The 17569-nt window shown below is 44.0% G+C and overlaps 1 protein-coding gene across 1 annotated transcript in view; it reads left to right on the top strand.

Annotated features, from left to right (window-relative positions):
• The first annotated feature begins 226 nt into the window (after positions 1–226).
• Positions 227–17569, top strand: part of C9 (complement C9) — a 56602-nt gene continuing 39259 nt past the window's right edge. The window contains exons 1-4 of the mRNA XM_041750104.1: positions 227–389; positions 13728–13833; positions 14220–14364; positions 14774–14921. Of these exons, the coding sequence (XP_041606038.1) occupies positions 313–389; positions 13728–13833; positions 14220–14364; positions 14774–14921 (476 nt within the window). The 5' untranslated portion in view covers positions 227–312. The remainder of the gene's footprint in view (positions 390–13727; positions 13834–14219; positions 14365–14773; positions 14922–17569) is intronic.

Genomic DNA, 17569 nt, shown 5'->3' with positions numbered 1-17569 from the left:
CTGGAGGAGAAACACTGGCCTTTTGTTTTGTTTTTGTTTTTGTTTTTTGTTTTCAACCCTCCTGCTAACCTCAGTCCACTCAGCACCCATGGGTTCCTTGTCCCAATATGCTGGTCAGTATAAGAAAACAGTAGGCCAAGAATTATGAAACGACTCTCCTTTGACTGGACTTTGGCTCCCAGGAAGCCCCATTTGACCAAAATCCCGACCAAAAACAAGCAGTAATCATCTCCCAGTTCTCTGGCCCTTTGCAGATCAACACTTGGCAGGACCTGTCTGGCCATTCCACTCGGCACTGCCTAGCCAGAGCAGATGTCTGCGGGCCAGAGGTTTGCCTTTGCACTATGCATTTTCGAAATAAGCGTCCTGACCGCCGGGCCCACTCCTAGGTGAGTCGCTTTTCCATTTGTCTCTGGAATTTCACTGCTGGCTTTGATATTTCAAGGTTTCCTTCTTAGCAGGAAAGCAGGTATAAGAAACTTCAACCCACATTAAGATAGCCCCAAAGTTTAAACTTTGAAAAAGGGTGAGGAAAAGTACAGGAGTGTGTCTTCCAGAGTTGTCTAAGGAAACCTGCTGCCCTTTCCAGCAATTTCGTTTAAACAAGGCATTAAAATGTTAATAAGGCCAAGATAATCTTTAGGTACTTGGAATTAAGAAACGAAGCTGGTTTTCACCAGGGTATGATTGCTAAACCGGACTTTATCAGTGTCTAACCCCTGAAAAGTTTAAAGGAAAGAAAATTCATCTCTCCCTCGTTCTGCCCCAATGTCTAGCACTCCTAACAGGTGGCTGCATCACCTTTCTGCCCCCAGGTCAGGCAAAGGCTAAGCATTTTGCTTCTCCTCCTTGACACCCCAAGCTGTGTCCAGAGGCATACATTTTGACCTCAGGCTTAGGGTCATAGTTCTTCCTTTCAAGAAGAATCACCATCCTGTGGGCCCGTCAGCCTTGATTCCAGCAAAGACTTTCCTTTTGCTCTGATCCTCATTGGGAACACGAAGCTCCTGCCAAGTCGGGCCAGGAAATAAATCAAGCAGATTAATAGGATGTTACCGAACATCCATGCTGTGCCCAGAGTTGCTGGAGAACACATAGACCTGTGCCATCCGATCCAGAATGATCTGGTTTGGGGACAGTATCGAAGTATTTTGGGTTTTGTCGGTAGAGCTGGGGCACCGTATCTGGCCAAACGCTCTCCCTCTGCCCAGACACAACCGCAACCTGCATCCGTTTCCACTTTGATCATTTGACTCTTGGTTCAACCAGATTCTGTTCTGGAATCTGATGTCTGTCACCAAGCACATCTCCGCCGGCCCCTGGGCCGCAGTGGGGGGGCTGCCGTGGCTCCTGCGCTCCCCTGGGCCCCTGGTTTGCTCACAGGCTGCATCACCCACGGAGGGCCACCCCCCCCCACCGGGCCAGCACGGGTCCGGCTGCATGCTGCACCAGGCCTTCCCTCTTGCCATCACTTCCTCTGCCCATGTCCTCTAAAAAGCACTGTTGCACCCAGAAAACATTTTCTGGGCATCGGGTACAAAGGGGATCTGGGAAGGCAATTTACTACAAGTTGCTGTAGCCTTCTGGCCCTTTCTTAAGTTAACAAAACACTGTAAGCAACCCACATTCCTGGATTGAGACTCCCGCTGATCAAAAATGAGAGGCCGTGGGGAAGGCTGCAGCCACTTTGAAGTCTGTGCCCCTGGGTCCCAGCCATGCTCGGCGGTTCTAGGGAGGACCTCAAAGCCCCCGGCTGGCCCCCCAGCTCTGAGCAGCTGCACCGCCGAGCTGGACTTGGCTTCCAGCACTCTCACCTCCAGGCCCTTAGGAGCTTGTTAGGGTTCCCCGGCTCGAACAGGCCGTGCTCTGCCCTTTGATAGAGGGTGGAGGTCAAAACCGAGGATGCATACCCCTCAGGAAGGGAGACACATCACTTCAGCCAGACAACTGGAGTTGGCAAATGATTTTTTAAAATACAGATGTGATCAGAATGGGGCCCTCCCCTGGAACCAGGCTTCCCAAACTCAGCTCCAGGCACCATTACCAACGAACCATGTAAATTCGGGCGGGGTACTCAACCTTCCTGTACCTTGATTCCCTCATCTGTGGGCTGGTAGTTGTATTCATTTCCTGGTACCACACTCTGGCCTGCTTCAGACAACAAATCTATTGCTTCACTATTCTGGAGGCCAGAAGCCTGAAATCAAGGTGCCCACAGGGCGGTGCTCCCTCTGAGGCTCTGGGTGGGATCCTTTCTACTTTCTGCTGGTGATCGGCATCCTTGGCCTCCTCGGCTCCCAGCTACATCATTCCATCTTCACTCATCTTTCCTCTGCGCATTTCTGTAGGGTTCTAAATTGTCTCTTCTTAGGAGGACACCAATCACAGTGGATTCGGGCTCACCCTAATGAATCCCCTTTAACTTGATTTCCTCTGTAAAGGCCCTTTTTCCTAATAAGATCACATTCTGAGGTACAGGGGTTAGAACTTCAGCTTTGGTGGAGGGGGTGGGGCACAATTCACCCCATAACAGTGACCTATCTAATAAGGGTTTCTATGACAGTTAAATTATCATTCATACATTGTACTTCCAACATCTGTGCCTGGCACAAAACTCAATATATGTGAAATGTGGTTTTTAATAATCACTTGCTATTACTCTGATATGCTTTCTGGTTGAGGAAAACAAGGGATAGAGTTACAGCTGCCTTCAGGAGGTATCACATGGCTGCAGATGACTTCACCTGAAGCCACAGCGACAGTGAGCTATTGCTACCCATGAATTGTTGGGGATGTATCAATAATCGTTTGTTTGCAAACATAAGAGTACCCATGAGAATAGGCCACGAACGGGGCATCATCCCTTATGCTTCTCTAAGGAGAACAGAAATGTTAAAACCAATGTGCTAGTAGAGTCATAGCTCATAACACAGGTCCTGGAAGCGGGTGGCCTGAGTTTGATTCCAGGGTCCACCGTTTATGAGCCATGTGACCCGAGGCAATGTCCTCAGTTTCTCTAAATCTGTTCCTCACTTGCAAAGTGGGAATGAAAATGTGACTTACTAGGTGAAATTCTTGATAATTCATGCAGTGTCCTTAGCACAGTGACGGGCCAGCTTTGAGTGCCATGGGTACTGCTATCACTATATATTTTTTTAATTTATAAATAACAACATATATACATGGTTCAAAGATCAAAAAATATAACAAATTGAGAAGTCTTGATTTCCCTACCCATAACTTTTCATCAGATTTATGTTCTTATGTTTAAAGTCTTAGAATACTACCCTCTCCTGCCCTACCCTCTTCTCATAGGCAGCCACCTTCATTAACTTTCTGTGTTTCCTTCCAGAATGTCTTAGTGTAGATTAAAGCATGGGCACATATGTAATCTAATTTTTCCACTTCCTTTTACACGCTATCTTGTACTTTGCTTTTTCCTTTATAATTTATATTTCCCATATAATTTATAATATATCCTGGAAACTTTGCTGTATCAGTTAGAAGGACCTTCCTAATTCTCCTCACAACTGATTAATTTCCCATTGTGTGGATATGCAGTCTAGATAATCCATCTTTAATTGATGAACACTTAAGTTGTTTCCAATCTTTTGTACTATAAATAATATTGCAATGGATATTTTTATCTGTATGTCATCTTACAAGTGGATAGTTACACCTGAGGACTCATTCCCAGAAGTGATGTAAAGGGGTCAAAAGGAAATCACCTTTGTGACTTTGCTTAAATGGCCCCATGGCCCCGGGAGGTTTGTTATTACTTTGCACTTTCCCCAGCAGAGTATGAGAGTGTTTACTTACCACAGCCTCAGCAACAACTCTTAGCCAACTTTTTTGATATTTGTCAGTCTCTCTTTTTGGTGTAAAAAAAAAAAAATGTTTCTTCAAATAGTTTTAATCTCCCTCTCTCTTTTTTATTTTTTAATTGCAATATAACTGATATATAATATCCTATTAGTTTCAGGTGTACATCATGATGATCCAATGTTTTTATACATTACGAAATGATTCCCACAATAAGGTTGCATATCTTTTCATCTGTTTAAAAGCCATGTATATGTTTTTCCTTGTGACTGTCCACGTTCTTTACTCTTTTTGCCATTGAGCTTCTTGTCTTTCTCTTATGCATTTCTATGACCACTTTATAAACCAGTCCTTCGGTTCTGGTAAGAATTACAAACACCTTCCCTAATCTGACATTCATCTTTTGACAGCATCGGTGGTATGTTCTTGATGTAGTTATGATTTTCATACTTATCTTAGTCTTCTTTTTTCATACAGTTAAGAAAGAGCACTAAACAGGGAGTTAGAAGTCCTGAGAGAGGCTAGGTAGGTAGGCCTTGGAGACAAACCGCCTGGGTTTGAATCCCAATCTGGCCACCAGGTGCCCTCTGCTGTGTAAACTGAGGAAAATGAGTCACCATCTCTGTGGCTCACTCAGTTCATCGTCTTTAAATGATGGTAATACTAGTAATAGATATCTCATAGGGCTCATGTAAAAATTAAGTGAGATCATAATAGAGGCTTCGAAGAATTCCTGACATAAACTATGCACTCCCAAATGTTAGCAATTATCATTCAATTTATTTGAGTTTAATTTATCTCAACAATCTGGAAAAATACCCAAACATCTGTTAATGGAAAAAAGAGGCTTAACTATTAAATTGACGACATCCAAAACGTCAGTTTTCCCTCCTTTGGTTGTGTACACCTACGATTTTAATATTCATATTCAATATAAGTTAACAGATATTTATTTGTCAACTACTATTAAACAAGGATGGTCGTTTGTCTATTCATCCAGGTAGTACAGCAAATATCTATTAAGTTTGTAACACAGGCCAGACATGGCATCAGGAACTTCAGTGTAAAACAAGTTGCAAGGGTCTTGCCTTCACTGGGCTTACAGTCTTCTCAGGAATAGAAGCAAATACACAGAGATTGAAGCTCAGCCAAGGTCTCTGAGTGAAGCCCATGATACTAGGGGAGACAGGCTCCTGTGAGCCTCACCATTCCACTTGTGCACTGGCTTCATCTGTTCTAGCTTCTGCAAGGACTTTGCTCCTGAAACTGCCCCCTCTCTCCTGCATCATCAATATCTCCCTTTGTACCGAATCATTCCCATCAGTCTATAGACTTGTTGTAGCATTTCTTTTAAATGTTGGCTCAACCTCAGCCTTACTCCAGACATACACACCCACACCCAGCCTCACGGAGTGGCATAGCACTTATACTCTGACAACTCTTGTATTTGTATCTATAGTGCACCTCACTTCCCTGAGTGCAATGTCTAATTACTTAAGTCAGCAGCTCTTGAAAAATCTAACAGGCATCCCAAACTTAACACGTCCAAAACATACCCATTGATTTCTCTACCGACCTCACCCAACCTGCCGCTGCTCATTAAATTACCCAGGTGATAACCTGGGAATCACACTTGACTCCTCTATTTGCATCCTCCCCACAGACAATCTAACAGCACATCTGTTGGTATTATCTTTAAAATATATCCCAGATCTACCCACTGCCTGGTATCCCTACTGTGACTATTCTAGTCCAAATCACTGTCATTTCTGGCCTGTATCCAACCTTGCTCACACCCCACTAGTCAGCTTTCCATCTAGTAACCAGAGACATTTTTAAATCTTTTAAAAACATAACTCTGGGTGGTACCCTTGTTCTCATACTCCTCTGAGAATTTCCATCAAGCTCATAAGCAAACCCAAACTCCTCATCACAGCCTACAAGGCAGGAGCTGCACCTAATCTCTTTCTCCAGGCACATCTTCCATTCTCCTTTTTGTTTACTCTGCTCTGTCACCATACTTCTGTGCCTCCAACATATTCTCTCAGGGCCTTTGCACTTTTTTTCCCCTAGCATAGAACATTTCTTTTCTAGACACTCACATAGCTTCTCTCTGAATTCATCCAAGTATCTAACCAAGTATCACCTCCTGTTCTGGTCATTTTTTGCTGTGTAACAAACTGTTCCAAAACAGTAGCTTAAAACAATACCAATTATTTTATTGGCTCATGAGTCCAAGCGTTGAGTGGGCTCAGTGAAATGGTTTCCATGGGTCTCTCACATGGATGTAGTCAGATGATGGCAGGGCCTGGGATTATTATGATGGCTCGTTCACTCACGTGTCTGTCATTTGAGCTGGGAAGACTGAAAAAGCAAGGGGCTGGAACAGTCATTTCTCCTTGAGACTCTGTCTCTTTATCTTTCTCTCTCTTTCTCTCTATCCTCCATGTGGTAGACTCAGGGTAGTCAGTTTTATACATAGTGGGAAAAGGCTAACAGAGCATATGTCTTTAGATAAGCCAGCAGAACTTGCCTGGCCATCCCTAACCTAGCCTTAAAGTCATGAAGGCTCACTTCCACTGTGTTCTACTCATCGAGGGATTCAGAAAGACACTATTAGCTTCAAGAGGAGGGCACCTAGACTCTATCTTTGATAGGAAGAATGACAAAAAAAAAAATTGTGAACCCACTTTTATATCACCACACCTCGTCTGAGAGGATGCTTTGACTACCCCACATGAGAAAACTCCCTCCTCTACCCCAGCCCTAGCATTCTCTATTCTCTCACCCTGCTTCATTTTTCCTTACAGTTCTTTTGTCTTTAACTGCTATTGCATGTCATATTTGCTGGATGCTCTTTTATCGTATCTCACCCACTGGAATGTAGTCTCCATGATGGTAAGGTTGTTGTTTTGTAGCCCCCAGAACCATTCCTGACACAGAGCAGGCCCTCCATAAAGGTCACTGGTGTTGGCTCTTTGGGAGCACATGAAAGAAGCTCTTAAATAAGACTTGGGAAATCAAGAAAGGTCCTGAAAAAAATAGTGTTGGACACTGCTGTTATATTATCTTTTCATCTTGATGAATTGCATGAACTAAGCAAACTGGCAGATCTGTGGGTTAAGAATGCAGTCCTAATTAGCTTATATTTCTTCACTCAAAGGAAACACATTGTCTTATTTATTGACAAAAAGATTCCTTCCTACAGCAGGTGTTTTATTGCCTGGGCCTGCCACATTGTGTCCTGGAGTGTGAGCTGCTCCTGAGGTTTCCTTTTACTAAAGCTGGAAACTTTTCATGGCCAGGAGATGGGCCCAGGTGTACATCAATGGCCCTTCATTTAATGCATTTCTGGCTCAGAGTTAGATCGCCTGTTGTGTTGATATACATTACTTTGATCTGGGAAGTGACTTTCAAGCTGAGATTGAAACACTTAGAGATATGTTTTACTTGATAAACACATCATCTAAGAATCCAGAAAGTACTTTACAAACACTTCTCCACTCAGCTTAATAACTCAGCAGGGTGAAAGGCAGGTGGTAAGCATTGTACATACACAGTCTTTCAGCTACAAAACATTATCTGCCTAGTGAGTCAGAGGAGCTCAGGAGGGAGTGATGGGCTCAGAAGGAGCTATCCAAGACCACTCATCCTCTTTCTTAATATTTATGTAGTGCATTCATTTCAGTAACACATCCGTTTTTGCATAATATACTATTTCCTCCTAATAATTCCCCAGAGTCAAGCTTATTTTGCCTCCAAGTATCCAGGTATCTGGTGCAATGAAGGGAGAACAGCTGGATGTTCACACACTTTTTAGTTTATTTTTGCCTAATTTGACATCATTTAGGTTTAAACTTAAAATAGATCCAGGCAAGAACCAAGTTGTCCTACTGATGTGCTTTACCTGAAACTGCTCTATTAAGGAAAGAAGAGAAAGAGAAGGAAAGAAAGAAAGAAAGAAAGAAAGAAGAAAGAAAGAAAGAAAGAAAGAAAGAAAGAAAGAAAGAAAGAAAGAAAGAAAGAAAGAAAGAAAGAAAGAAAGAAAGAAAGAAAGAAAAAAGAAAAAAATTTTGTTAACTTATTGTATTTCAAAATGTCTAAAAGTCATGAGACTATTACATCCAAAAAGTATTGACCAAGCTGAGACCTTTTAGATCATTTCAAAGAGGATTTGACTGGTGATGGGGAAGGTGAGGCAGCATACAGAAAAAAGCAAAATTGTGGTGAACTAGAAATAGACGTAGATTCTGAATCCAGTTTTGCCACTAACTGTCCAACTTTGGATAAGTAGTGTAATTCTGGATTTAGTTTCTCACCTGTAAAAGAGAACTAATAATACCTACAAAATTTATCTCTCAGTGGTAGAATAAAAGATTAATGAGATTTGAAAATTGTCTAGTAAAACTAGTAGACAAATAGAAGAAATGGCTTAATTAAAAAAAATTATTGAATGTTGTGGGCTGAATTGTGTCCCCCTCCAATTTATATGTTGAAGTCCTAACCCCCAATACTTCAGAATATAACTGTTTTTAGAGGTAGGGTGTCTAAAGAGGTAATTAGTTAAGATGAAGTCATTATGGTGGGCTCTGATCCAATATGACTTATAAGAAGAATAAATTTGGGGGCGCCTGGGTGGCTCAGCAGTTGAGCATCTGCCTTTGGCTCAGGGCGTGATCCTGGAGTCCTGGGATCGAGTCCCGCATCAGGCTTCCTGCATGGGGCCTGCTTCTCCCTCTGCTTCTGTCTCTGCCTCTCTCTCTCTGTGTGTCTCTCATGAATAAATAAATAAAATCTTTAAAAAAAGAAGAGTAAATCTGAACACAGCTGTAGAGAAGAAAGATCATCTAAAGACACAGGGAGAAGACAGCCATCTACAAGCCAAGGAGAGAAGCCTTGCAAGAAACCAACAAAGCAGACACCTTGATCTCAGACTTCTAGACTTCAGGACTATGAAAAAATTGATTTCTGTTGTCTCAGCCTCATAGTCTGTGGTATGACAGAACTAGTAAACCAACAAATACACTGCGCCTGATATCCAGAGGATTGTTAGTCTGGCTCTTGGGGCAACAGTGTGATCAGAGGACCTTCTTAGGGGGTCGTTCAGGGGATGGGGTCTTTCAAGGGATGAATCTAAATCATGGTCTAGGAGGACAATAAAAAAATCAGAGGCAGAGCTCTGTACTAAGTCCAGAAGGGGAGTCAAATCTATAAAAAAGAAAAGGAGTCCTTAAGTTAGAAGCTGAGAAGGAAGGGAATCAGGGTGTAGATAATTAATGCGGTGCTATTGCTTATGTGAAGAATGTTAGAGAATAGTTTACAGCCAATGTCAGTATCTTTGGAGCAGGATCCTGGGCCCAGGGTGTGGGACAGATGAACAGCTTTTCTCATCAGCCCCCATCACTGGCTGGGTTCTAGGCTTGCAAGGCAAAGGACTCTCACTCTGGAGTGTTTACAGTGTTTACAGTGGATTTTACCTTCCATACATGATCCTTCAGTCTCTACTGTACCCTCTGAACTAGTTATTCTTCAGAGCTGCTCTCAGTTGCAGGTGGGAAAGATAAAAGTCATTGGTCTATAGGGTATAGTTTCTAGAACCAAGGGAATAATCTCTTTGGAGACAGTAAAGCAAAATACTAACCTGATCATCTAAATAAGTGATAAGTACAAAAAACAGGAGCAGATAATCTAGTTGAAGGCAACAGGACTAATACTGGAGAAACAAAGATATTGAAAAGATCCATAGAGACACTAATAAATCGGGCCTCGAGTAATTCCTGAAATTAATGATAAACCAGCTCAGTGACATTTTCAGGTTAATGGTAGCTTCAAGTTTGGGTTATATTGATATACGCCCCCAACCTACTTGAATTGTGCCCTTTTGGATTTCATGAATACCCTCCAAATGTTGCCAAACAGTGTTTCTCAACAGTGCATGAACATGAGAATCACCGAGGGTACTTTTTAAAAACATTTGCTGCCTGGAGCCCATCTCAGAAAGCCTGATTTAATTGTTTTTGGAGTGAGGATGACAATTTTACAATTTCTATTTTTAATATTTGAGGATTATGATATGCAATGTATTGAGACTTACTGCTATAGATCAAAAAGGTGCATCTGCCATTGCCTCTTGATGAGGCCTATCAGTTCCAGAGGAGATCTTAGCTTTATGGGAACGTTCTAGCAGAGAATTTCTCAGCCATGCAGTTTCAGATACACACTAATACTCAGGCTTCCAGGAAAGCAGGTTCACCAAAGAGTTCTGGCAGCTGTTTAATGCATGTTTAACCTGCACTTTTAAAAGATAGAAGCTTATCAGGCTCCCGGACTTTCTGGTTGGTTTAGGCAAGAGTCAGGTTTACAGAAATGATGTGTCCAGTCTTAAAATCTGCCTTACTGACAGACAGGTCTTGCACAAATACCATGAGGGCAGATCACCAGGAGATTGTTACATAGAGAAATATAGACCTAGATCTGCCCAAGAAAACATGATCAAGAACGTCCTGCCCCTTCTTGCACTTAGTTATACATTCGTGTTCAGAAAACATTTACTGAGCACCTACTATATTCCAAGAAGTTGATCTGCAAGCTGAACAGTTAAAATTTTTCTAACTCACTGATATTGCTATTTAGAATGTAAGCTCTAGTTCGGGCATCACGGTTTTGGCTTTATTTTGTTTTGTTGTTTTGCACACCATTATATCCCGTATGCCTAGCAAATAGAGACCATTAATAAATATTTGACGAATGAATAAATGAATGGATGCCTGAATAAGTGAACTAATTAAATGAAATATCCCTGCAAAGGTGCTTATGACTCAAGAAAGAACAAGATCCTGGAAGAATATGCACAGAAAAAAATAAATTATGCAAGCAGTTTAGGGAATGCTCCTTGTGGGGAATCCATTATGCCCAAGATGAGATCCATGATGTCAGAGATGAGATCACAGTAGTAAATTGGAAATAGAGGGTTGAAAGGCCTGAAGGCCTAAGAAAAAGCAGATTATCTTGGGAATTTCAAATTCGGTGTGACTAAAGCTTTGATGGAGAAAGTAGAGTTGAAGAATTAGGAAGGAGATAGGCCATCTAGAGCTCACTAGACCATGTTTAGTTTCTCATTTCAGCTGTGACGAATTACCACAATCAGTGGCTTAAAACAACACAAATTTATTATCTTACAGTTCTAAAGGTCAGAAGGCTGAAGTGGGTCTCACTGGACCAAAATCAAAGTACTGGCAGGGCTGCATTCTTTTCCAGAGGCTCTAGGGGAGAATCCATTGTCTTGGTTCTCCCAGCTTGTAGAGGCTGCCCGCATTCCTTGGTTCATGGCTTCCATCCATCTTCCCAGCCAACAATAGCCAGTGGGGTCCCTTTTCGTGCTTTGAATTTCTCCTACCTCTTCTTGTGTCTTCATATCTCCCTGAACTGCTTTTCTGCTTTTAGGAGTTCACATGTTTGGAATGAATCCACCCAGATTACACAGAATAATCTTCTCTTAGTCACATCTGCAAATTCCTTCCTGTCATGTAGGGTAAAATATTCCCAGATTCTAGGGATTAGAATGGGAACATCTTGGGGCGTCGCTATTCCGCCTGCTGCACCATGTACGAAAACTTGGACTTTATCATAAGAATGATAGGAAGCTTACAGACACGTTTTCAGGAGGCAATGGTACAATCAAATCTGCCTTTTTAAAAGATCCTCTGCATGATTTATGGAAGTTGGATTAGCAAGAAATTATTGTCATCCAGGAGATATGTAATGTTAGTGTAGAGCAGAGAAGTGTCTGGCAAAGATGAAGGAAGGATGGATTTGAGAGTCAATTACGAAACTAAACAACAGATTTTAATGGTTGATTAGTTACAGGTGATGAGTGTGAGGGATACAGGATAAGACAGGGAGCACCCACACCTCGGGCCAGGTCAACCACATAAATGAAAGTGCTGTTCACCCAGAAAGCAACTACAGGGGGAGGTAGCAGCTTTGAGAGACGAGGAAGAATAATGAATTTGTTTTGGGAATACATCGAGTTCAATGAACCAAAACAAAATCCAAGTGCAGATGTCCAGTTGGGAGTTATATTCAAGAGCTTAAAATTCAGGGGAGATGTCTGGACTGCACAGAAACCAAAGCCCTGGGAACATGTAGACAGAAAAAGGAAAAGACAGATTCAAGGACAGGGCCTTGAGGAAAAACAACATTCCAGAGACTTTCTAAGGAAGAAAAGCCTACATGGGTGAGTAGGACCACTGAAAGAGAAAGAAGAAATGGTAGGAGTTTAGCGTCATTCAGTCCAAGGGAAGAGAGTGTTTTAAACAGCAAGAATGGCCAGGTGCATTGGCCAGTGGGAGGAAGTCAATAAAATAAGCACTGAAAGGATCAAATGAGCCACATGGCAGTTGACACTGAATTTGGCAAGAGCAGTGTCCTTGGGCAGGAGGGCTGAGCAGTGGTTGGGAGTAAGCAACAAGAGACAGGGTACAGGGACCCCTGGGTGGCTCAGCGGTTGAGCATCTGCCTTCAGCCCAGGGCGTGATCCTGGAGACGCGGGATCGAGTCCCACATCGGGCTGCCTGTGTGGAGCCTGCCTCTCCCTCTGCCTATGTCTCTGCCTCTCTCTCTGTGTGTCTTTCATGAATAAATAAATAAAATATTTTCTTTTAAAAAAAGAGAGAGGCACAGGGTACAAACCACTCTTCCAAGAAAGTTGGCTGGAAGGATGGGAGAATTTTAGAGGTACCTAAAGGGGCATGGAGGGTTAAAGGAGGAGATGAAACTTTTTTTTTTTTTTTGATGAAACAGAAACATAAATAAGTTGATAACAATTCCTTTAAGTAATGACATGGTGAAGGACACGGGACAAATGGAAGCAACCAGAAGGAAATGTAGAGTTCAGAAAGAGTGTTTTGTTTAATCATTCATTTGCTTGTTTCTTCTTAATATCAAAGACTTGAACACAATATACAGCAAATGGAAAGAAACTGGTAGTGAGGAAGAGTTTTACTGGAGAACGTATTCAATTGGTCAAGATCTCAGAGAAGGGCTAAGATCTAGTCTTCATGGAGGGATTGGCTTTACCGAGCCAGCCCTCTGTGGAATAGGAGGCCGCACTCCAGAAACGACAGGTGCCAGTTCAGGGAAGTAGAGCAGGGCACTTATAGGATTCTTGGTTAATGGCTTTTGCTTTATGTTTTGTTCTGTTTTTTTTTTTTTTTCTTTCATTGAACAAGATAATAATCCAAGGAGGTGTTGCAAGTAGAAGAGATACAAATGGTGAACCGAGAAAGAAAGAAAAGTGCAAAGCCAGGAAAAGCACAGCTGAGCTTTGGGGTCTGGAGGTGGGAGGGAAGGCCGTAAGGGCCAAAATCTAGGTGTTAAAATTCAGAGCAGTAAAGGGTAAGTCCTGAAGCAGAGCGTGAAGGGGTAAGGCTTCCCGTTTAGGACATGCACAGCGCAGGGGTGGGAAAGCTTGGCTTCCCAGGTACTTGCTAGGGGAGCGGCTGGGCCCGCTGGCTTAAATTTGCAAGAGAACCAGGCAACTGGAGGCTTTTTCAGCCTCTGAGGGACACAAAGTAAAGCAAGGTCTCTAGCTTCACTGAGTTCATAAGGCAGTTGGAAATAAAAGACCCATCCACGTAAAGCAGGTAGCAGCATGACTTGCCAGTTTTCCTCATCACCAGTATTTGCAACTGTGGGTAGGCTGAAGGTCACATCACAAAGCGGTACAAGAATCCCACAAGACCAGTTGAAAATACAAAGCAGCATACGCTCAAATGTCAAATGAGAGCTAGAGTAAAAGGATGGGTCCTTTGGTTTGGAAGGCGGAAAAGGAGTCAATAAATCAGGCAATAAATCGGACACAGACACCTGCCACGCCATGCAGCTGACGCGTCCTGCTATCTTAGTTCTGTCCCAGGGACAACACGAGAGGATGACAAGCCATTCCCCGTAGACTGCAGAATGAGCTCCTGGAGCCAGTGGTCGGAATGTGACCCTTGCCTCAAGCAAATGGTAAGTGTCCATTGTCATTCCCCTTTCATCACCCCAAATGGGAACTGTGTTGCGGGCACCTGCAGGAAAAGGACTCTGAGGCAGGGACCACCCATCCCCATCCCTGCCCAGCTGCGTTGCACACTGAGAAGGAAAGATCCACACCTGGCGGGTGAGGCTCCCGCTGCCTGGACACCTGCACGGGGCACTCAATGCCAGATGTGTGCCCTGAGGGGCCTGCCCGGGCAGGCGACTCTAACCCGGGTGACTGCACTTAGGGCCCCTTCCACCGTGAAACCATCGCCGCCACTGGGTCTCTAGCGGCCTACAGTGCTGCGGCCGCCGTCCTAGATCATTGTCCGTTTGGGGCGACAGAAATCCTAACATTTCCAGCGGGTTTTGTGCAGTTTCGCTCAAGGAGCATCGAGGTCTTCGGACAATTTAACGGGCAGAAGTGCGTAGACGCGGTGGGAGACAGACGGCGGTGCGAGCCCGCCGAGCCCTGCACGGCCGAGGAGGAGGACTGCGGCAGCGACTTCAGGTGCCGCACAGGTAACAGGTGACCCCCCCCCCCCCCCGCGGGCTCCGGGGCGCTCTCAGGGGCGAAAAGAAAGAAGCCTATTGTGTTTTTTTTTTTTTTGGTATATTTCTGATTGGAGGTCGATTTGCCAACATATAGCATGCCACCTGGTGTCCCATCAAGTGCCACCCTCAGTGCCCATCACCCAGTCACCCCACCCCCCGCCCACCACCCCTTGTTCCTTTCCCAGAGTCAGGAGCCTCTCGGGTCCTGTTGCCAAGGGCCACGGGGCCGCGGAGAGGGCTGCCCGGTGCGCCCTGCGGGGAATCCCGAGCGCTTGTGTGCTCCGTCCCCTCCTGCCCTGCGGTGCCCTTGCTGACCTGGGGGGACGGAGGAAGCCCGGCCTGGGACACAGCGCGGCTCTCTCGGGTTTGATCGCAGGCAGATGCATAAAGAAGCGGCTCCTCTGTAACGGTGACGATGACTGCGGGGACTTCTCAGATGAGGACGACTGTGAAGGTGATCCCCGTCTCCCCTGCCGAGAGAAAGTGGTGGAAGAATCGGAACTGGCGCGCATAGCGGGCTACGGGTCTGTATCTGGCTTGAAGGCTTCTGGGTGAGAACGGGCAAAGGTGACCTCCGTCCCTCCCCGGTGCTAGAGAGGCCGAGGGCCCGCATTCGGCCCCAAGTGTGCCTGAGCTTCAAAGAAGATAAGTGCCGAATCCGCATTTCAAGACAATTTGCACAACCGCCTGGCCTCACTTAGGGGGTCTGCAGAATCAGGATGGGAGGTGATTTTCTCTGAGTCCAGCAGGAGATGACACAGGTCATCCTTCCTCTGGAAGGCCGCAGCAATGCTGAAGTGACTGTTGACACTTGACACTTGCCAGTGGTAGGTCTTGCAATTCAAATATCTGATTTGTAAGTAAAGCTGTCTTCCATGGGGAACTTGTCCTGGATCTGTACCTGGTTATAAGGTCTGAGGAAGGTACAGTCTTCTAGAGTTGACCCAAGAGTTAAAGGCAGAGAAGAAGTTCTGATGCCAGATGGTGATGGTGTGGAGACTCTGGTTCTTATTACAAAGAGAGGTTTCGTTCATTTTCATTCATTCTATGTTCATTGCAGAACATAGGGGCTCTGGCCAGCTATGCTTAGATGAGAAGTCTTGGACAGTTTAGAACTCAGAGTTTTACAGAATAAAGATTACCCAGAGATCTATGCTCTAGGAATTAGGAAAATGACGTGGCCCTGAGGTGCTATTCCATTCTGCTCCATATAGTCAGAGAACATTCCAGGGATGCCTATGGCATAGTTTCCATTTGTTGTTCTGAGCTGTTTTCAGGAAAGGTACTTTGGGTAGATTGGTTGGCGAGTTGTACTCAACAGAGATGTAGTTTTTCCTACACCCAGTGGTATGTTGACAGAGATGGCAGATGGCTCTGTTTCACTGCCTATAGTGGAATATGTCTTATCAACCACCTAATCTAGGTGCCTGGATCATCACGGGCACTCAGATTAGGTGGTTGATAAGACCCGGTTCATCACAGGCACTCAATAAATACTGGGAGCTGATAAATAGGTAAATCAATCAATTAATTAATGAAAATAAGTGTTTCTAAAATACTGTCAGTTGGCATCAGGTGAAACTGGGTCACTAGAAATACATGCAGGTTTAGGACTCAAGTCCTGAGAATAGGGATAAGGAGAGGAAAGAAGATGGAGGTATCAGCAAGGCTGATAGAGGGATTAAGGTACTGGTTCTCACCCAGGAGTGATTTTCTCCCCAGAGGACATTTAGCAAAGTCTGCAACCTATTCTGGTGGTCACAGCTGTGGGGTAGGGATGGAGGACTCAAGAAGTGAGGGAGCTTTGCTGATATCCAGTAGGTAGAGGCCCTGGATGGTACCAAACATCCTGCAGTGTCCAGGGCGGCCAGACCTGCAGTGTCAGTGGCCCTCAGGCTGAGAAACCCTATACCAGGGTAGGGGGCAGTTCTTAAGGTAAGGCCTCTGGACCAGGTTTGGCTCTAAACAGAGATGTCGTCTCTCTCTAAGCCAGATACAAGTTGCACTTGTTGAATCTCAACGAGGGAAAAAGTTCCAGGATACCAAGAGTCAAGCACCACATGAAACATCACATTTCATAGACCCTTTATTCACTTTATAAAATCTCCTAACAGCGTTCACGTATTGCCCACTAACTAAGTGTCTTTGGCCCTTGGCCGAAAGGTAGGAATCTTGAATCCAATGTACACTCTTTGTCTCCAAACATAGGAGGTTATTTTAATAATTGTCAGTAAATGGTATGGGGGCTGTTGGAAACCTTATAACCAGATCACTGTGTACTCCAATGAGTTCTGACTCTTCCTGCTGCTTTCCTCAAGGAGAGACTGTGAGTCTGTGGTGAAAGTCCAGTGTTACTTTATTTTGCTTTATTTGGGGTCCAAGAAACAGTTTTCTCCTTAATCTAAACAGATGGGCTTGAAGCAGAGCATTGTGTATGTTATTTATTTTCTCTCAATGCAAATTTACACCTTATCTTATAAAAGGCTACAGAAATTTTAGCCCACTTAGCTGGAAAACAATCATAATCTATTGGTTTTCTTTGTTCAGAGAAAAGAAAAATTTATTATATAGCATTTGCTAAGAAGTTTCATAGTGAGGCATCCCAGAAAGCTGGCTAAATACAGCAAGCTTTGCCACAGTAAGGGCTGGTGACAGGGAATGTCACAGGGCTGAGTCTTCAGGACCGAGCAAGAGGATGGGGCCTCAGTTCTGGGGAAGGTTGGCTGCAGAAGTGAAAAATAAGGTAGTTCCTTATAGAATAAATCCACCAAGCTTTTTATTAAATACCTCGTTACCATGAACAATAACCTATAACTAATGTAGTCTTCATAAAGCCTATTATTCTCCAACCGCTTTCATTTGCATAGTACTTTGAACTTTATTTTCTACCTTTTTTTCTCTATAGATTTTTCATAATAATCCTGTGAGGTTGTCAGGGGAGGTATTATATTCATTTTACAGGAAAAAAAAACCCTGAGTGAACCAGTTTAGTCTCTTTAGATTCTAATGGAACTTTTTTTAAATTACTTTTTTTAAAGATTTTATTTATTCATGAGAGACACACAGAGAGAGGCAGAGACATAGGCAGAGGAAGATACAGGATCCCTGTGGGGAGCCTGATGTGGGACTTGGTCCCAGGACCCCGGGATCATGACCTGAGCCAAAGGTAGAT

Source organism: Vulpes lagopus, chromosome 3 (assembly GCF_018345385.1).
Source record: "Vulpes lagopus strain Blue_001 chromosome 3, ASM1834538v1, whole genome shotgun sequence".
Lineage (NCBI taxonomy): Eukaryota > Metazoa > Chordata > Mammalia > Carnivora > Canidae > Vulpes > Vulpes lagopus.
This window is presented reverse-complemented; position numbering and strand designations above follow the sequence as displayed.